Source organism: Aythya marila, assembly GCF_965140915.1.
Source record: "Aythya marila genome assembly, chromosome: 20".
Taxonomy (NCBI): Eukaryota; Metazoa; Chordata; class Aves; order Anseriformes; family Anatidae; genus Aythya; species Aythya marila.
In genome coordinates this window covers 6,523,603-6,543,920 of record NC_139061.1, presented here as the reverse complement: position 1 = coordinate 6,543,920, position 20,318 = coordinate 6,523,603, and the positions used below count along the sequence as shown (strand labels likewise).

At 65.8% G+C, this 20,318-nt stretch overlaps 2 protein-coding genes across 2 annotated transcripts; both read right to left on the bottom strand.

Annotated features, from left to right (window-relative positions):
• Window positions 1-1,859: 1,859 nt before the first annotated feature.
• OVCA2 (OVCA2 serine hydrolase domain containing) lies at window positions 1,860-3,120 on the bottom strand. Its single transcript, XM_082776369.1, has one exon. It carries the CDS (start codon window positions 3,107-3,109, stop codon window positions 2,417-2,419), a length of 693 nt encoding a protein of 230 aa, XP_082632495.1. The 5' UTR covers window positions 3,110-3,120; the 3' UTR covers window positions 1,860-2,416.
• Window positions 3,121-3,409: 289 nt separating this feature from the next.
• Window positions 3,410-19,413, bottom strand: DPH1 (diphthamide biosynthesis 1). Its single transcript, XM_082776366.1, has 12 exons — window positions 19,282-19,413; window positions 18,372-18,518; window positions 15,757-15,820; window positions 9,340-9,461; window positions 7,803-7,957; window positions 7,136-7,257; window positions 5,914-5,982; window positions 5,068-5,224; window positions 4,283-4,383; window positions 3,904-3,982; window positions 3,670-3,795; window positions 3,410-3,545 (listed from the first exon to the last, which is right to left on the bottom strand). Exons 1-12 carry the CDS (start codon window positions 19,334-19,336, stop codon window positions 3,432-3,434), a joined length of 1,311 nt encoding a protein of 436 aa, XP_082632492.1. The 5' UTR covers window positions 19,337-19,413; the 3' UTR covers window positions 3,410-3,431.
• Between the last annotated feature and the right edge of the window lie 905 nt (window positions 19,414-20,318).

The following is a 20,318-nucleotide window of genomic DNA, read 5'->3' as shown; positions in this document are numbered from 1 at the left end:
AGGATTTGGGATTTTGCTGCCTCCGCGCTGCAGGTGGGATCCTTGAGGGCCGGGATTTCTCCGCGGAGAGCGCGCGGCCCTAAAAAAAAAAAAAAAAAAACAGCTTTAGGGTTGACGGCCGTGCCGTGACCCGCTCCCGGCTGGGTGTGGGGGCGCACAGGGGGGGGCGCTGACCCCAAAAAGGCAGCGTGGTGGCCGCTGTCCCCCCCCCCACCCCCTTGGCGGAGGGCTGGCTGTGATTCAGCCGCGTTTCTCCCGGCCCGGCGTGGGTTTCCATGGAAAACTTCCACCGAAAACAAGCGGGGAAGGAGCCGCAGCAGCAGTGACTCAGCCACAACTGGAAGCTTCTGCGGGTGAGGCGGGGAGGGACTGGGCTGGGGGGGATCTTCCCACCCCCCCCCCCGCGTCCCGTTCGGGTAATGGGGTCCTTGGGGGGAGCCGTGGGGAGCTCGCCCGGGGGGTGACGGCGCTGCCGTGGCACCGGGGGGACCCGGGAGATGCTCAAAGGGACATCAGGGGGGGAAATGTCCCCCTGCTGAGACCCCAGAGGCCCCTCGTGCCCCAAACGCGGTTTTTTGGGGAAAAAATCATCAGCTCGCCCTTTGTTTCCTTCCCCGCAGGGCCCAGGAACCACAGCAGGACACGAAGGTGCGTGGAGGGGGCTGAGCTGCGTGGAGAAAAAGCGGCCCCCACCCCGCACGGAGCCGCTGCCCTCCCTCGGAGCTTGCACACACCTCGGCTCTACCCGGGGTTATTTTTTTTTCTCCGAGCTCCGGCAGAGGACACCTGAAAAAACGACGTTTGTCAAGCCCCGGGAGCAGGAGGCCGGTGCTGCAGCCCCCCCCCAAAAAAAGCCTCCCCCATCCCTCCGAGCCCACCTCAACGTCCCCGCGGGAGCTGCCCGAAAGCCACGGGCCCCTTTCCGCCCGCTCGCCGCGCACCCTCGGGTCCTTCCCCGGCCCCAAACGGCCCCAAATTGCAGCGCTGCCTCCTCGGGGGAGGCGCAGGGCGAGCGGCTGCGGGGCCGCAGTGCGGGCAGCAACCGCTGCAGCGCCTCCTCCTCCGCACCGTGCCGCCCCGGAGAGCTCTGCACTAATTAAAGCAGCTCCCGGCGGGGCTGGCCGGGGCACATTAGGGCCGGGGGATGAAGGCCCCGCTGCTTCGATCGCTCAGGAAGGGGTTGGGAGGGCAGCAGGGAGAGAGCTGCCTCTCCCCGCAGCCGTCTGCCCGCTCCTTCAGTCCCTGCGGGGCAAAAGCTGCGAAATCCTGCCCTAAACAGGCCCTGAGGAGGTGGATGAGGGGTGAGGGGCACCCCAAAGCCTCGCACCACCTCTGCAGAGCTCCGTGAGGCAGCCACGGGGCCCCCCCTGCGCCCTTCAGGTCTCCTGCTGCCGTCTGTGGCATGTGAAGTGGCAGCAAACCAGAGGGCAAACCCCACACGAGTTCAAGCTGCTCGCTTCTGCTTGGTTGGCTTTCACCCGCGGCGGTTCCCAGGGCTGTTTGCAGCTGGCTGAGCACTGGAGCAGTTTCTGTCGCCTCATCCGCACCCCACAGCCAACCCCGGGGAGCTCCAGGAGCCCACGGAGCCGAGCGGGACCCTCCTGCCCCAGCCAGCACCGCCGTGCCCCCGCCGTTCTGCAAAAAAAAAGGGAAAACAGCCCCAAAACAGCAACCCCGAGGGCAAATGAAGCCGTTTCATCAGCTGCCTCTCTTTACCAAGCAGGTTGCGGGGCACCACGGAGGAAAGGAGCCGGCAGCGAGGCCCTGCTGCGGGCACAACGCTGCTGAAACGCTGCTGGGCTGCGGGCTCAGGAGAGCCAAGCAGGACGCCTACAAACAGAGCAGTAACAGCAGATTTCTGTGTGAAAACAGCAAAGCCAGAAACGTAGCAATGGCGTTATTTTTTTTCCTCCTTCGAGGCATTCTGCATAGAAGACACGACGGCGCTCAGCTCACACTGGCTGAACCAGCACTGAACTTTAATTCCGACGAGGGAAACGCTCACCAGCCCCTGCGCTGCCAGAGAGGAGCTTTATCTACACCCAGCCCACCTGAAAGCAGCTTTAATATCTTTTGCACGGGATGTTCAGCACACAAACGGTTGGAATATAAAGCCACGAGGGCCGCGTGCTCTGCGGCCGCTCAATTCCTTTGGCTGAGCTGAGGCTGGGTTTCGGAGCGGCCGTTCCCAACCCTGAGAGCCCCCGGTACACACCCAGGCCCCCTCGTGTCCTCAACCTCCACATCTCCATAGCCAACAGAGTGACAAAAGGGGGCTAACGACGAGCTGACACCGTGCTCCTTTGCGATACGAGCACAGAGAGGTGGCGAGGACCCCTCTAACCCCTATGGAGCGCGGGGAAATACAGCGAGCTGCACACCCGGCTGCAGCCCCGTTTATTCCCAGGCGCTGTGATCACACAGCTCCAGCCCCTGATGGCTCAGCCTCCCCCTGCCCCGCACGGAATCGCCCCAAGAAGTCCAGGTAGGCTTTCTTCTGCGGCGCGCCCACGGGGACGAAGTGGCCGCCGGGGTGGGTGAGGACGACGGGCTCCACGAAGCTCCGCGCCAGCTCCATGCTGAGAGGGGCGGCGATGACGGCGTCGGCCTCCCCCACCACGTGCAGCGTGGGCAGGGCGATGGGCTCCCGGTAGAAGTGGCCGTGGGCCGGGGAGCGGCTGACGAAGCCGGCCACCAGCACGGCGAAAGCCACGGGGAAGCGGGGGTCGCCCCGGGCCCTCAAGGCGCACACCATAGCGGCCAGCGCCGCGCCTTGGCTGAAGCCCAGCAGCCCGTCGAAAGGCCCCAGCTCCGCCAGCGCCTCCTCCACGGCCCTCAGCGCCTCGTCCAGCCCCGCCGGCTCCTCAGCCGCCTCAGCCGCCTCAAAGGCGCCGGGCCTGGAGAACCACCAGCCTCGGGGGGGGTCGCCGCCATCACCGCTGTCTTCCTCGCCGCCGCCCGGCACCAGGTGAGGGGCGTCGAAGGCCACGAGCTCGGCGCGGCCCCTCAGGGCTTTGCGCAGGGCCCCGGTGCGCTGGTGGAAGCGGCGCCCGCTCTGGCGGTAGCCGTGGAGCGCCAGCAGCCGCAGCGGCCGCTCCTCCTCCAACATGGCGCCCGGCCGCCCGCCGGAAGAGGAGAGCCGAGCTTCCGGCCGCTCCGCGCTTCCCGCCGAAAAGCCGCCAGCTGATTGGCTGAGCCCCCGCTGCCTCCCTCCCACCGCCACCTTCCTCCCGCCCACGGGCGCCCCCTAGCGGGGGGAGGCCGCCGAGACAAAATGGCGGCGGGAGGGGGGGCATGGAGGGGGCGGCCCCGACGGCGGCTGCACGGAGACACCCCGGGGGGGGGCGAGGGCCGCGCTCGGCTCCATCCCCGTCCATCACGGGGATGGCCCCGGGGATGCTCCTCACGAGCCGGTGCAGCCCTGCTGGCGTTCAGTCCCTGCGGGGCTGTGTCCCCGCCACGTCCCCATAAGCATCAGTGGGGCCATTGGGGTCCTGCGTCCCCTCAGCGCCATCCGTGGGGGCGAGGGGCGTGGGGGGCTTCACCTGGGGGAGAGAAATGAGATGAGGAGGGGATGGAGCCAGTGGGTGGCGCCTGCGGCACACGGTGTCCCCTCCGTCCCATAGGGGGACACGGGGGGGACGCCACCGCCACCCGTGGGGGTCCCACCTGGGGTTTGCGGCCGGGGGGCTGCGGGGTGCCGTGGTTCGCCGTCCACGGCCCCAAGGACTGGCTGGCGTAGAAGTCCATGGGGTACGTCGGCTGCCACTCCACGTCCCCAAGCGCCACCGCCGCCTGCGAGGGGACACGGGGCTGAGCGTGGTGGTGGGAGGGGGTGAAGGGGTGACAGGGGGTATTTGGGGGGTGTTTGATCCCCCCCAAAATGGGGAGGGGGTCGCTCACCTCGTAGGGAGTCAGCAGCGGCTTGCTGAAGGCTTCCCCCCAGTCGATGGAGAGCCGGGGACAGGCTATCTGCACCCACCTGCACGGCAAACGGTGGAAAAAACGTGACATTTTGGGGAAAATAACCCCAAAAAAAGCCCCAGCACCCTGCGAGGGATGGGGACACATCGGGAGCTGCCCCCCTCCATCCTCTTGCCCCACAGCCAAGAGACGCCGCGGGGTTTGGGGGCACCAAGAGGAGCCCTCGGGGACAGCGAACGAGGGCCAGGAGCTGAATTCAGCCCCGTGCCACGCTCCTGAGGCAGTTTCGGGGCTTCCAGATGAGAACAAAAAGGGCACGGCCGGGCTGGGGACACCCCTTGAGGCCGGCAGCACTCACGCGTCCACGCTGGGGAAGAGCTGCAGCTTGCTGGGGAAGATCTCGGACAGCAGCACCCGCACAAAGGGGCGGCCCAGGGCACGTAGACGCGACTCCAGGTGCTGCAGGAGGGGGAAAAAAAGCACCGGGGGGGGAGATTTAAAGGGTCAGGAGGGCCTCATCCGACCCCAAATCCACAGCATGTCAGGAAAGCACCAGGCAAGCCCCAGAGCTCTGCCCCGTGGGGCCCGGCTGCGTGTGACGGGGCCGCAGCTCCTTCTTGCTCTCCCCAGCGCGTGCCTCAGCCTAATGAAGTAATTAGCGCTCAATGACAACAATCTGTTCTCGTTAGCGGCCGCCGGCCCTGGGACGCCCGCCTGCCGCAAGGCTGGAGGCTGTGGGTGGATGCGATGCCCCCCGTACCCCTCCCACCCCATTACCCGTGCCCCCTGCCCACTGTGGGCACTTTGCCCTCCCCGACCCCCCTGTCCCAGCTTCAACATTTTGATTTTTTGCTCTCCTGGCCCGGCCAAGCGAAGCCGCTCAGGAGTTCATCCAATTAACAGCAAAGCAGGGAATTAATTGCCCAGCCGCGCCTCCAGGGGGGTCTCCGTGGCCGGCCAGCTCCCCCCGACGAGGGGCACGGTTAACGAGCCCTGGGTCAACCTCCCTCGTCTGCCGCTAATTGCCCTGCTTCGGGGCGGATCGATGGCAGCGAGGGAGGTCGAGGTGGCCCTTCCCCTGCCCCGACCGTGCCCATGTGTCCCCAGGGTGCTGGAGCAGCAAGGAGGGGACCCCGTGGGTACCTGCAGGATGCGGGGGGAGCCCTGGCGCCCCAGGGTGCCCAGGATGAGCCCCCAGCAGCGGGCGCGGGCGGCGGCGCGGATGGCGTCCTGCCGGGTGCTGCGCATGCGCTCGTGGCCGTAGTGCTCCTGAGAGAAGACCTTGCTGTAGGGATCGTACCTGCGGAGCACACCCGCGCTCAGCCCCAACTGGATGGGTTGACGTGCAGCCCGGCTGCCCCTCCTAATTAGCGCTAATTAGCTCCCGAAGCCACGCAGGGCCCGGATGGTTCGTCAGGGCGCGGCGCTGGGGCACAACGGGGTCGGGACCACGCTCCCGTCGCAGCCCCCAGCGCCTGGTCCGGGTTCTGCTCCCCCTTTCCCCCAAAACCTGGCTCATCAATTATGAAGATATCTTTGATTTGTTGCTTTGTTTGACGAGGAGAATTTTAATCAAAATCCCACTCGGGGTTCGGCAGCTTCCCCAGCGCCATAAACCTGACGCGCGCCTCCCGTCAGTAACAAACGACCTACTAAGAAATTCAGATTCCACCAAATGGGCCCAGCCTTTCGCTCTTGATATTTCATCTGCTTTCAGCAGCCTCATCATCACGCTTTATGGCCTCTGCCTGCAGCAGCCGGGGAGTTTAATGGCTGCACCTCAAAGAGCTTTCACAGGTACTTGTCAAAATGTTTATATTCAGCCCGAGTAAATGGCTGGCGTTCATCTCACCCAGCGTGCCTCCCCTCTGCCCGTCACCTCCTCTGCCCCACGGGGACCTCTCTGGGGCAGGCGGTGGGGACAGCACCCACCCCTCGCCCACCCGTGGGTGCTGGGGGGGATCGGGGGGTCCCCACGGGTGCCCCTACCTGTACGCAGCTATCCCCGGGTTGGCGATCATGACGGATTCCAGGTGGAAGCGGCCGTCACCCAAATACCTGCAGGAGAGGAGGGAGAGCTGCAGGAGCTGGGAGACGGCAGCACCGGGCCACCGATTCCCCAGCCCCGTGGGGTGTGGGGGTGCTGGGCGGGCAGGGACGGCCGCTTACGGGGCGAAAAGGGGCACCCACGGAGCGGCAGAAGCAGAGCCCGGGAGCTGCTCCGTCTCCCCGGCTGGTTACAGACATTGCTGCTTCCATTTCTAATCGGATTTCAAGTCAGCAATTACATTTCAAAGCCTTTCATTCAGCTGCCCTAATGGAGTGAGGGCTCGGAAAATGAATTCAGACGTAAAACTTGACTAGATTTCGCCCTTAATTGGAGAATGACATTTTGGAAGATCAAAGCTAATTTGTCTGCAAAAGTTAGCCCCAGAGACGGGCTGAAGAAGAAAATAATAAACGCGGGGAGGACGCAGGTACGCCGGCCACCGGCACCTGGGTGAGCAGCAGGCACCGCAGCACGGCTCCACCGCAGCAGGACGGACCCCGTGCGATGCCATCCCCGTGTCCCAGCCCGCTCGTGGTGACCTTGGGGACAGCAGCAAGGCCCTGCCTGGCCCCCAGGTCCCCGCACGGGGCGAAGCCGGAGCCCTGCAGCTGCTGGGTGAGATGGGGCTCGCCCCCCGCAGCCGGGCTCCCCCCAAGGGTGGGGTCCTCGTATTTATTTATTCCGCGGCGCGCGGTATTCACAGTACATTAAGCATTTCCATTACCTAAAATAATTAGGTGATAGGAAGCGAAGTGCTCCCTCTAATTTGCTGTCCTTAAATAAAATTAATGTTGCCGTGATGTTGGGCCCCGGCCATTTGTCTTTTCCAATTATCCGCCTGCCCTTCCATCTATTATCTATTCTGATATACGACTCAATTATTTCGGCCGCGCTGCGAGCATACGCCGCTCGGAGCAGCGCTGGGAGAGCCGGAGGGGCCAAGCCCAGCCCACGAGCACCCCCCCCGGCCAAGCTCTCCCCAAAAATACCGAGCCTGAGGAACGCACCCCTGGCTTTGGGGAAGGCGTGGGGATGGGGATGGGATTGGGGACGGGGGTGCTGTGCGCGGTTCCTGGAGCCGTGCCCCGCTGCGAGCGCTGCAGGGTCCTTGGGGACCATCAGTGATGGGGACCCCGTCACTTGGGGACCCCGGGTACTCACACGATGGCATCCGTGTCCTGTGGCAGCCGGGGCGAGGTGCAGCCCAGGATCTCTCCAGGGGACAGCGGCTTGCACTGGGGCACGCACACCCGGTACTGCGGGCGCAGCTCCTGCGCGGCCGCCTGCGGAGACACGGGGTCAGTGAGCGGGGACCAGCCGGGTGACGGACCCCAAATTCACACCGAGTGTGCTCGAAACTGGTGGTCCCCATGTTTCCGGGGTCCCTCGGGGCACCCCAACCCCAACGTGCCAACCCCAAGGGCTTGGGCACACGGCCGCGGTGGAGGGGAGCCGGTCAGCTCCGAGAGGGCATCGGCCCCGCGGAGCGGAGCTGCTCGGAGGGGCTCAGCCAACATATCAATTAGAAGCCGAGGGAAAAAGCTTAACGCTTCAACGGCCCCGTGTTTGGATAGACGTGGCTCAAGAGGCTCATTCATCTCCGGCTGCCCAGCCCAGCCGAGGAGCAGGCAGCCGGAGCTGCCGGAGCTTCCCCCGCCGCTGCCGGCACTGCATCAAAATGCCAAGCGCTCCGCCGCCTGCCCTGACATTTACAGAGCAGCTCCCGGGGGAGCCGGGGAGGGGGGTGCCGCCATGAAACATTGATCAGAGTTATTATAAAGTACTCGATCCGGGCTGCGGAGGCCGCTCGGAGCCGGCCGCGGCTCACCTGCACGGCCGACACGAACTGGATGGTGCTGACGAGGGCCAGGGAGGCGCCCGGGGCGAAGTTGAAGCGAAGGGTCTCGAGGAAATGGGACGTGTCGATCTTGATGTCCACGAAGACGTAGAGCATCTTCAGGCCCTGCGTGGCGTCGATGGGAACTGGGAAAAGATGGAAAAGATGGAAAAGACGGAAAAGATGGAAAAGGGGAGGGTGAGGAGGGGCCGGGTGGGCTCCCCAGCCCCCTGCGCCGCTGGCACCCCGAGCTGGGGGGGAGCACCCAGCTCGTTTCTCTCCGGATAACGGCAGCCCGGGGGGATCAATGAGCACAAATCTAATTACCCCCGGTGCTAAGAAGCCTGTGTCACCGCGATTAAGTGAATAATTAAAGTACACAGAGTCCGCATCGATCCGCAGCTCCGCGCTCTCTTCCCATTTGGGTGCTCTTCACCTGATCACAATTAAGTGCAAATTACTCCCTCCTGCGGGGGCCCGGGGGGGACGGGGAAGGCGGCTCCGTGCCACCGGGATGTGGCCCCACGAAGACCCGCGGGGCTCCCTCGGGGATGGCTGCACCGAGAGCATCGTGGGCAGCCCGACAGGGGCCCCTCAGCGTGGTTAATTCACTGACAGCAGGCTGCAAATTGGACCCTTTAAATTCCCCATTACAGTGGTGCTAAAGCACCTAGTGCTGATATTTATCACCGACGTGGCTTTCGGGCCACAGTTCTCAACCGGGCAGTCCGTATTTCACAGGGAGCCCGGAGCCATCCTTCAAACCCTTTAAACAGCCCCATAAAACCTCCCCCTTCCCCTGCCTGCGCTCGGAGGGCCGCGAGGTGCCGGCAGCGCGGCGGCGGAGCCCAACCCGACGCTCGGCACGGCAATTCTGCCGATCCACCTTAAAACCCGGAGCGTCTTATTGTTATTTTTGGGCTGATTCCATCCTGGGTGGACTTCAAAGTTAGCAGCATCTGGGACAGCAGCGCAGTTTCCATGGCAACTGGATCCAGAGTACCGTCCGCCTGGGGAGCACGCAGCCTCCTCCTCCTCCCTTCCCCTTCCAGCCAGCGCTGCACCCGCGAAGCCGCCTTTGCTGGCCCCTTCCCCGGCCCCTTCCCTGCCCCTTTTCCCAGCCCCGGCCCCATTTGTGGCTCCTGGTTGAGCCCGGGGCACGGGGCTGTGATTTGGGCACCGCTGCAGCCAAGCAGGACGGAGCCGGGCGCTGCGGCACAGCAGGAGGGAAGTGGCTGCGCACACTGTGCCGCTCCCAAAATCCTGCCTGCGGGCAGAGACCCAGCCTGCTCAACCACGGCCAACACAGACAGAGGAGCTGGAGGACAGAAATCCCTTTGGAGAGGGGTCAGAGCCCCAGGCTCAGTCTCCAAGCCTGGCGTTGAGCATGGCCGGGCACCAGCTCGGCGTGGCCATGCGCTTTCACCCAGGCGCAATGCCACCAGTGGTGGCACAGCCTCGCTGTCCCCACTGCCTCGACCACGAGCGGGCACAGCCACCGCGCTCCCCGGGGCCAAACGTCACCTACTGAGGCAGCTGTGGCCGTAGTGCACCAAGAAGTCAGCGCCCAGGGCCCGCGCCGTGTAGTCGTCCACGCAGCAGGCGCCGTAGGTCACGTCCCCCATCACCACCGCCTCCGCCTCCGTGAACCTGCGGGGAGGCACAGCGGTGAGGGTGGCACCCCGAGGGCACCGACACGGCCCACGTCCTCCCCTCCCCGTGCCAGGGTCCCCGTCCCCAGCCCGGCTCGGTCCCCGCGGTGCCACGTGGCAGCACCCGGGGGTCCCCGCGCTGCCGCGGAGCCCCTCGCCGTGCTCCGCCGAGGACGAGCGCTGGCTACTCTCCGAGATGTCAACATGATTAAACTGGAGAGCGGTAATCCGCCTCTTCAATTGGGTAAAGCTGTTTGCAATTCAGCGGATTATCCGCTCGTCAAATAAGACGCTGCCAGCTTCCTAATGCGGCGAGAGGGGAAGGAGCAGGGGGAGACCCGGCGCGGCGCAGTGTCACCGCTCCGGGGACCGGAGCCACCGGGATGGGCTTGGAGCCACCCCGGCACCCCGAGCCGTGCCAGCACCACGGATGAAGTGGCAGCAGGCTGGCAGAGCCACCATCACCCCATCCCGTGCCCGGCTGCGTCCCCAGTGGGTGCCAGCTCGGAAAAGACGGGTGCCGGGTGCGCTCGGGGAGCAGCTGGTGCTTGGGTGGCACTTGGAGAGGGGTGGCAGGGAGCGAGCTGGCACCGTCACCCGTCACCCGTGCCTGGCATCGCCGCCCCAGCCACCCGCGTGCCGAGAGAGAAGGCCGGGGCTCTCGCGTGATTTAAAGGAGCCACCTCCGTGGGTAGTTTATGGCACCGTTTCGGGGGATTATTAGCTTGGCCGCGTGCCCGGGGAGCCGCCGCGGTGGTTTAATTATGAAAGCAGGTATCGCAGTGACAAAGCCCCGCGCCTGGAGGGGCCGCTTAAACCCGATGCTAATTCCTTATTTACACCGACGGCCGGGCTCTAGCTCGGTCCTGGGCACCCCCTGCTCCTGCTCGGTGGCTTCCTACGAGGGCGACCCCGGTGCCAACAGGGGCTCGGGGCCGGCAGAGGTGGGGGTCCCGGTGCAGCGTCACCCCCCTGTCGGTGCTGGCTGGGGGCCAGGGTCCCGCGCGCGCTCCTCCCCGAGCGCCAGGCAGGGAGCGTTACGTCGGCGGCAAGAATAGAAATGGTGGGCAGAGCTGGGCAGATGGCAGAAGGTGGGGAAATGGCGCAGCGTGCTGGATATTAACAGCTCCGGCCCCTCGTCAGCCCCCTGGGGAGGGGGACAGGGCAGCCAGAGCAACCCCGCCGAGGGGACGGAGCCGCTGTCACCCCTCAAATCCTGCAGGAATCGGGCACCACCAGCACTCCCTCCAGCACCCCGGGGGCTGGGGACAGCGGGAGGATGGACCTGAGCCCGCCAGCACCTGAAATCCCTCCCAAAACGGCTGGGAGGACGACGGCTGCGCTGCCCCTACGGCGGTGCCACGGGGCTGGGGGCTGCCGGCGAAGCGTCGAGAAAGCTCTCCCCCACCCCACCCCACCCCATCCCATCCCCCTCCCGAGCCCCCAGCCCCCTTCTCTAATGAGAGGTGATGAGACGTACGTGAATCAGACTCCACACATCTCAGCAAAAGTGGAAAATTATTCAGCTCCTTAAGATTCAGGACGGGGAGGTCTGACTCAGAGTGGCAGCCAGCGCCGCTTAATTTTTTATAGATTAAAATGTATGCAAATTGGCCCGAACCCCAGAGAAAGTCCCTGGGGGTGAAGAGCGAGAAAGTGAAATAGCAACAGCGGAGGGAGGGGAAGGGGGGGGGGCAGAGCCTGGCGGAGGCGCCCGGTGCCCCTGCCCGGTGCGCTGGGCTCGGCACGCGGCTCCTCGGGGAGGGGGGCTGAGCCCCACGCGATGCAGGGAGCCGTCCCGCTGCAGGAGCTCGGATAGGGGACGTGGGACGGACCCAGGACACCGCAGGATGACGCTGGGGAGGTGGGAAGGGTGCAGGGAGCCCCAGGGTGCCAGGGGAGGGTGCACGGGGACAGCACGTGCCCGGGGTGACCCGCGCCGGCTGGGCTGGAGCGGAGCGGCTGCGATCTCCGGAGACGAATCAAAGGCGAGCGCGGGGGCCTCCCCTTGATGTTTTAATCAGTTCGGTGTCGCCGGAGCCTTTCATCAAACTACAGAGGAAGGGAACGGCAATTAGCAGCCACCTGCCTGCCATGGGGGCCGGCAAGCTGCTCGCCCACCGGCCCCGGACCCGGGCGGTTGTGGTGGAGTCCTCGTGGGTGCCTCGTGGGGTCCCTGGCGGGGTCCCGGTGGCGTGTCAGGACGCGGTGACAGGGGCTGTCCCCAGCCAGCAGCGAGCCGCTGGCTCCAGCTGGGAGCTCATGAATATTGAAGACTAGGGGAGGTTATTCATCTTTTCCGTCCTGCAAACCCCCGTTCATTCTGAAAAACAGCCCGGCCTTAGCATTTTTCTCCTCTCCCCTAATTCATTATCTCCTCCTTTAAACAGATGGCGCCCGAAATCCCATTTGTAAAGTGCCACGCTCAGCACTGGCAGGATGCGTGCCCGAGGCTGGGTCCCGGCTCCTGGCAACGGGAGCACACCCGGCCCCCCGACCCTGCTCTCCCACAGCCAGCACAGGACAGAGGTGACAACAACCCAGGGACAAGCGTGGGGACCCCGTCCTCTCCACCACCAGCTTCGGCTTCATCCCGCCTCATTTTACCAGCAAAACTTTCCGACCTCCAGGGCCAGCAGCCCCCAGCATGGGGCAGGCGGTCCCCAGCATCCCCTGATGGTTCCCAGCCCCCCGGCAGATAAATGAGGGTGTTTGCTGCCGGCGGCAGCGCGGGGCCCCTGGCACCTTGTGAGCGATGCCGCGCTGACCCGCAGCCCATCAATCTGGGAGGGGACCCGGCCACGGCGCATCCATCTCGCCCAGCCACGCTCCAGCAGCCCTGGGTGGAAAAGAAACCGAGAGGACCAGGCTGGGAGCCCCCCGTCCTGGCGTTTCAGGGCTGATAGAGACGCTGCAGCACCCATGGGTGCCCGTGTCCTGCAGGGGATGGGGATGTGGGCTCCCATCCCAGCCGTCCCGGGGCACGGAGCGCAGCCCCGGCCCTGAACGATGAGTTTAATTAGCGGAGAAGCCCATCACCGAGCCACATTACCGGGCTCCCAACTTCATTAGCGCGGGAAGGCTGCGCATAATTAAAATAATGAGTTTGCAATTTTACTGCAAACGGCTCTGGAAGAGCACCGCTGCAGCTGGGCAATTACCGACCGCCCGCGCGCGGCCCCACTGAGCACCCGAAGTGGGTCAGGCCGGCGAGGTGTGCGTGTCCCCGGGGTCCCCAACGGCCAGGTCCCCCTCTTGATCCCATCCCACATAGGGACGTGGCTGGTCCCTGCCCTACCAGGGAGCCTGCATCCCGAGGAGCATCCCAGCTTCGTGTTTTGGTGGCCTGGAGGCTGGGAAAACCCCAAAGGAGACGAAGCAAGGTCCCCGAGCAGGGTGGTGGCAAGGCCACCGTGGTTTCCTGCGCCCTGTTGGTGCCTGTCCCCACTGCGGCAGCTTCCCCGTGGCCGTGCCATGGGGCCACCCCTCTGTGCCAGCTCCCTGGGGACTTGGGGACACGGGGTGACACCGGCACAGCCCGGCCCCGAGGAGGTGGCAGCCCCGTGCGCAGCCCCTGCCCCATCCTCCCTACAGCCTGGGCCAGGCTTTAAACGTCTCCACTCAAGTGCGAACTTCATTCTCCCTAATGATGCCGCTGTGCACTTAATGAGGGTGATTAAACCCCCCTGCGCACCGCGGCTCCTGCCGAAAGGACGAAGGGAGAGGAGAGGGCAACGAGACGGCGGCCGAGGCCGGATCCTGCGCCGCGCTGACACCCCCGGAGGCTCCTTTTGGGGCTTTCTGGCGATGCCACCAGCTTTGTCACCTTGCTCGGTGCCACGTCGCGGAGCCGCCTGGCCGGGGCACCCGGTGCCCCCGTGCTGGCACCCATCAGGAGGGGACAGCACGTGCAGCACCCAGGGGCTCCTCCATCCTCGCTATCTCCACCGCCGGCTGCAGCGGGGCCTTTCAAGCTGTGCCAGCCCTGCCGGCTGCTCCGGGCACCCCGACCAGGATAAGGCCCCAGGGTTTGGGATTGGGGGGGGGGGCAGAACCGTGCCAAGAGCGCTCGCCCGGCCCCGCACCGCCCCTGATTAGCAGGAGCTGCTCGCCCTGCCGCCGGGCGGGGAGACAGAGGGATTAGCAGCTGCGGAACCTGACAGCCGACTTTATTAACAAGGAATCAAAAGCCCAGCTGAGAGCCCAGCTGATCCGCCTGCTCCAGCCCCGGCAGGGCAGGGGGGTGGTGGAAATAAGGGGTCTGCTCCAGCAGACCCCCCCCCGCATCAATCCTAAGCCCTCGGCACAGGGCGCACCGCTGTGCCTCCCCGGCACGATGGGCTGGGGGCTGCCCCCAACTCCCCAGCTGCTGTCCAGGCTCTCCCCACGCGCATCTCCCCCTCCTGCCGCCCCCCACGTGTGTGTGTCCCCCCCTTTGGCACGAGCTCCCCTCCGCCGAATTGCATCAGCTGCCAGAAACGGAGCCAATTTGGACGTCGCCGCCGGAGCGTCGTGATGCGGCTCCGGCAGCCCACGGGCGGCAGCGAGACCCCCGCCCCGCTGCCCCCCTCCCCCCCAATCCCACTCGGAGGTAACGCCAACCCTATTAACGCTAATTAACGGGCCCTCACGCCGCTCGATGCTGTCAGTGTCTCTATTTCAAAGGCTCCACGCCAAGCACCCAACGCCTTTCCGTGATGCTCCGGCTTCAGCCACGCGCACCGGTGCTGGGGTGCGCGGGGTGGGCACGGAGTGGGGACCCCAACCCCCAGCCCCCTGCCCTTATCCCCAGCATCCTCCTCAAAAGGGAGAGGATGGACCCATAGGGTGCCTGCCTGAGACACCCGTGCTCTGGTAGAGCCAGGCTACACCCTTGCTCTCATCCCTCCACGAATATTTGCGCATTGTGCCAAAAGCAGCTCCAGCAGCAGGGAGAAATATTCGGGGGAGCAGCATCCAGGCACGGCTCCGGCTGGGCAGCAGTGCTGTGGGACAGGCACCGCTGTCCCCACGCTGTGCTAGATGCCACCTGGGGCCAGCAGCACCCGGAGCCTGTTGTCCCCAGCCTCGCCGATTCCCATCACGTCGCTCCTGGGCGCGCGGGGCCACTGGGCGCAGCGGCCGTGATTCCACATTAATGCCCGTGATGAATAGCAACAGCAGGAGCAGGCAGGTTCTAACGAGGCCACCCGCCTCACCCCAGCAATTTAACCCCGTCCCAAGAGCGTGGGGACATGGGGACGGGGCTGGGCTCGCTCCCAACCCCACACCCTCCGGCACGACGCTGTCACCCGGTGTCCCCAACACGGGAACCGGGCGCTGGGACATCCCCGGGGTGCCTCAGGGCAGAGGCAAGGGCAGGATCCGAGAACCCCGAGCAGGGAAGGCGGCGAGGAGGAGGAGGAGGAGGCCGTTGGGGATGCTGCACCCCGGGAAGTGGGGCTTAAGGTTTCATTCAGATGAAAGAGCCCCTTAATCCGCTGCCTTTGAAGTCGGAGACATGAAAGCGGCTGGGTGCCAAAGCCGGAGAGGAGGCAGCGCCGCTTAAAGGGACAGGCCCACGCGGTGCCGCCCGCCCCCCCGCGTCCCTTCGGTCCCCCCCGCAGCCACCCCCCCGCATCCCACGTCCCTCCCGTCCCCCGCACCCGTCCCCTGCGCCCCACGCTCGCCTCCTGCCCGCTCCCACCCTCCCACCGCTCCAGCCGTAACGTGGGGCTGTGGCAGCTCTCCATCCCCCCCGGGGACGTGGTGACAAAGCTGGGACACGTCCCGTGACAAAGCCAAAGCCGGGACACGTGGCCTGTGACAGCCACAGCGGGGTGATGGGTGGGACAAGGCAGGTGACAAGATTTTGGACCATTTCTGCTCAGTTCCTGAACCCACAACGCTGAGCGCCTCGGACCGCCTTTATTCTCACCTCCTGCTTCCACCCAGGGAAAAAAAAAAAAAAAATCAGGAGGTCCCCTCCTGCGGGGACACGGCCTCCAGGCTGTCACCTCTGCACCAGCACCGCGGGGAGCTGAGATCCTGGGGGACAGGGACAGGTCCCTGCCACCCACAGCCAGGGGACATCACCAAAAGGGCACCAAGGGCACCCTGCTGTGCTCGTGCCGGAGAGGTCACGGCCACCCCGAGGCTCCCCATGCAGACAGCAGGGATGTGTGAAGCCAGAAGGGACCGCGGGCGCTGGGAGGGTGGCGTGGCCGTGCCGTCCCTGTCCCCAAAGATTTGGGAGGCTGCGGCGGAGTTTGGAAGCCCCAGCGCCCTCCCCGGGGCGCGCAGCTGGCTCTTACCGCTCGATGATGTCTGCGATGGTGCAGGCGAACATCAGGAGCCCCTCGGGCATCTGCAGGGCCACTGGAAAAGAAACGCCAGCAGGGATCAGCCCCCGGCAGGATCTGACCCCTGTGGGCTCCCCCAAAACCCAGAGAAATTGGGCAAAAGGGCGGTGGCGTGGCACAGATCCCCGAGGCCCCATGCCCACCCTGAGCTCGCATCTCGTCCCTTTCTGAACCCGCTGACACCTCTGGTTCTCCTGGCTTCCCGGCGGTAACGAGCTCGAGGTTTTAATTATGTGCCGCGCGGGGAAAGGCGCTTTTCTTCTGTTTATTTTAAACCCTCTCCTCATCATGCAAACGTGCGGCCCCGCTGCAAGGAAGAGGGAATAATCATCCCCTATTCAGCCTCCCCGCATCCCTCACAACTCCGCAGCCCTTTCTCACGTCCCCCTTTTGGTCGGCTCTTTTCCAGCTAAAGGCTCTGAATCCGTTTCATCTCCCGTTGTACCGAAGCTCTTCGAAACCTTTGATCGTCCTGGCGGCCCTTCCCCACCCCTCCCCTCGCTGCCTCGCTCCCCGTTTTGAGAGGGTGGCCGGCGACGCAGGCGGCTTTGTGCGTAGCAGGCGTTTATTCATAGCCGGGCGATGTTTCCCGTTTTGTTCTCTCCTCGCGGCTCCGAACAATCCCCCTGCCTCGTGCAGAGCCGGCCAGGAACTCAGCCTCTCGCTTGGGTGCCCGGCCCTATTAATCCCTTTGGCGTTTCGCCTCCCGAGCCGGCTAATATCCCGGCGATATTTACCCAAACGGCCTCTGCAAATCCCTTGCCGATGGAGATCCCCAGGCTGCAGAGCCCAAACCCGGTGGCAAACGCGGAGCTATTTAAAGCCCTGCCCCAAATCGGGTTAATCTCACCCCAGTTCCAACCCGTGGGGCACTGGGAAAGCTCCGGGGGGGCTCTGCCAGTCTGAGGCTGGTGCCCCCAGTATCCCCAGCCCACCCAGGACCATTTAGGGCTGCCTCCACCCCGCTACCACCAGCTTTTGGAGGGCACAGCCTTACGGAGCAGTGCTGGAGGTCCAAAATCAGTAGGGTCACAGGATGGTGATGCTGTTGGGGTGCCAAAACCGGGCATGACCCCACTACAGGGCCCCCCCCCGTTACTTCCTTGCACCCCAGGATGCTCCCAGCTCCTCCAACAGCTTCGCCCTCGCCGGTGAGGGAGCTGGGCGGCTTCCCACTGGCACGGCAAGGACAGGGACGGGGACAAGGGGGTGACACGGTGGCTCCCAGCCCCACACCGGGCAGGGCTGGCACCAACCCCACGTTCCCCCAGCAACGCGGCCCCGGTTGGGCTCAGCACAGGCGGCTTTTGAAAATCCCAGCATGGCTGGCTGGCTGATGGGCTCCGCTCCCAGCTCCGCGGACTAAATCCCAACCGCATATTTACATTTAATTAGGAGGTGCCAACAAGCAGCAAAACGCGGCAGCGGGAGCCACGGGAGCTGTGGCAACGAGGCCGGGAAGCCCTGCCCTATACCCAGAGCTGTGGGGACGGCCACCGTGCCACGAGGGACGTGGGGACACGGCGTCCCCCGTGACACCCAGCAGCTTTTTGGCAGCTGGCGAGGCTTCCAAGAGGACGTGGTGCTTGAAAAAAGCAAGGATGAAGGTGGCACGGGGTGAGGGAGGACCCCCCGCACCCCTTCGGGGGCCACCACGGAGGTTCCCCACCCACCGTGGGCCACGGCCACCCCCTGGGATTTGGGAGCGAGGACGAGGCCGGGGCTCAGCGCCGTGCCGGGGAGGCGTGGGGAGAGCATCACAGAGCTGGCCGGCGGCCCAGCCACGTCTGCGGAGCTGACAGCTCTGCACAGCTCCACCTGTCCTGTCCGATGCGATTACAGCCCGGCCATACAGGTCAATTAACCCGGCACAGGGCACGGGCGGCTCCGCCAAGCACCAGCACAAGGGGCTGCCCGGCACTGTGGGTCCCCAGGGGGTGTCCTGTCCTGTCCTGTCCCGTCTTCTCCAATCTATCCCAGCCCATCCTGTTCTGTTCTGTTCTGTTCCATCCCATCCCATCCATCCCGTCCCATCCCAACCTGGTCCCATCCATCCCAACCTAAGCCATCCCGTCCCATCCATCCCATCCCATCTCACCCCATCCATCCTGTCCTGCCCCAAACCATCCCATCCCATTCTGTCCCATCCCATCCATCCTGTCCCATCCTATCCATCCTGTCCTGTTCCATCCTATCCCATCCCATCCCATGCCATCCATCCCGTTCTGTCCTATCCCATCTATCCCATCCCATCCATCCTGTCCTGTCCCATCCCATCCATCCTGTTCTGTCCTGTTCCAACCCATCCCATCCCATCCATCCTGTTCTGTCCCAACCCATCCCATCCATCCCATCTCATCCATCCTGCCCTGTCCTGTTCCATCCTGCCCCATCCCATCCATCTTGTCCTGTTCCACCCCATCCCATCCTTCCTGTCCTGTCCTGTCCTATTACATCCTATCCCATCCATCCTATCCTGTTCCAACCCATCCCATCCATCCCATCCCAACCCATCCTGTCCCAACCTCTCCATCCATCCCATCCCATCCCACCCCGTCCCCGCTCACCCTTCTTGGCCCCCGCCTGCCGGATCCTCCAGACGGTTTTGGGGATCTCGAAGTTGTAGTTGGCGGGCAGGGCCCCCGCCGCCTCCCGCAGCTCGGGGTCACCCAGCAGCTCCTCGGGGACCTGCGTCGCCGCCCGCCGCGCCCGACCTGCGGGAAGGGAACGGGGGCTGGCACCGCATCCCGGGGGGGGGACACCGGGACACCCCCGGTGTTGCGTCCGAGCTCCCGTTAGTGCCCAGCTTCCAGCCTAACTCACCAATTTAATTATTTTTTGGGGTGGGAGCACCTTTTACACCCCCAAATCTCCCCCGTGCCCGGTACCGACCACCCGACGGCAAGCGAACCGAGCCCGTCCCGTCCCGGGGAACCCCCCTTTGCACCCTTTTTCCCCCCCCAACCCCCCCGGTACCGGCAGCAGCCGCCACCCCCGCAGCTCGACGGAGTCAGAGCGCGGCGGGGGAGTGACAGCACGGGATTATTCACCGCAAACAGCCCCGGCGAGCGTCACCCGGCACCGGCACCGTGAGCCACCGACCCCTCCGCACGGCCCACGGCACAGCCGCGACGGCCCCCGGGGTGTGCGTGTAGGGGGAGGGGGGGGGGCACCGGCACCCCAAAAATACCCCCAAAAACACCGGGAGCAGCCCCGATGTGCCGGTGCAGCGGGGAAGCGGCAGCACCGGGGGGGGGGTTCCCGGTTTTAGCAGAGGGGGAGCGACCCCAAACGGGTACCGTCGGGGCTCTGCGCCCCGTAACCGAGCCCGGTGGCGGCTGCCGGTACCGGGACGGCTGTGCCCGGTCCCCCACGGTCCCCCCCCGGTCCCCCCCGTCCCATCCAGCCCCGTTTGGTCCCGTTCAGCCCCGTTTGGTCCCGTTCGGCCCCGTTTGGTCCCGTTCGGCCCCGTCCCACCTGCGGCAGCCGCCGGCCGCGTGGCCGCGCACCGGAGGCGCCCCGGGGCCGCCATGGACGGGGGGGGCGGAGGAGGAGGAGGAGGAGGAGGAAAGGGGGGGGGGAGGAAGGCGGCGGCAGGCAGCGGCAGCCGAGCCCCGAGCGGGCCAGGCCAGAGCAGCCGCCGGCCGCCGCATCGAGCCCGGCAGAGCGCACGGCCGGGCCCCGACGGGGCGGGACGGGACGGGAGAAAAAAACGGGAGACGGCGACCCCCCCCGTGCCGAGAACCGTCCCCCCTCCTCCTCCTCCTCCTCCTCTTCCTCCTCCTTCTTTTTCTTATCCGGGCTTGCCCCGTGGTTCCGCCGTTTTGCCGGGGTTTCTCGCCCCCCAGGCTACCGGGTGCCCGCTCCCGGGACCGTGGTGGGATCGCGGAGGGGGTGCCACGGGGACGGCCCTGGGGTCCCCCCCGCCCCTGCGCTGCGAGATGTGGGATGAGAAGGGCCGGGGGTTCCCGGCGGTGGCAGGGGGCTCGGGGGGTGACAGCGACCCCCGAGGGGCAGCGGGGACAGCGGAGTCCCCGTGGGATAACGGGGGCTGCTATGGGGCCGGAGGGATGCCCCGAGGGGCAGCGGGGATCTCTGGGGGGCACGGCGGGGGCAGCGGGACCCCCGTGAGGTATCGGGACCCCGATGGGGTGGGGGGGACCGAGGGGTCGGCGGGGCCCCGGGGGGCAAAGAGCAGGGGAAGGACCCGGTGGGGCGGCACGGACGGGGCGGAGGGGACAGCGGGGACCTGGGGGGGGGCGACAGTGATGACAGCGGAGCTCCCGATGGGGTGGCCGCGACCCCACGGGGATACCGGGCACTCTATTAGGGCGGGGGGGTGACGCTAAGGGGCTACGGGCCCCGTTGGAGGGGGGGGGGGTTAGGATGGGGCGGCGGGGGCCAGCGGGGTCCCGGCGGGTGCTTTGGGGCCAGCGGGGACGCGATGTGACACCCGGCGGGGAGCGCGGGGAGGCGGCGGGGACCCGATGGGGCGGAGGGCTCTGCCCTCGGGG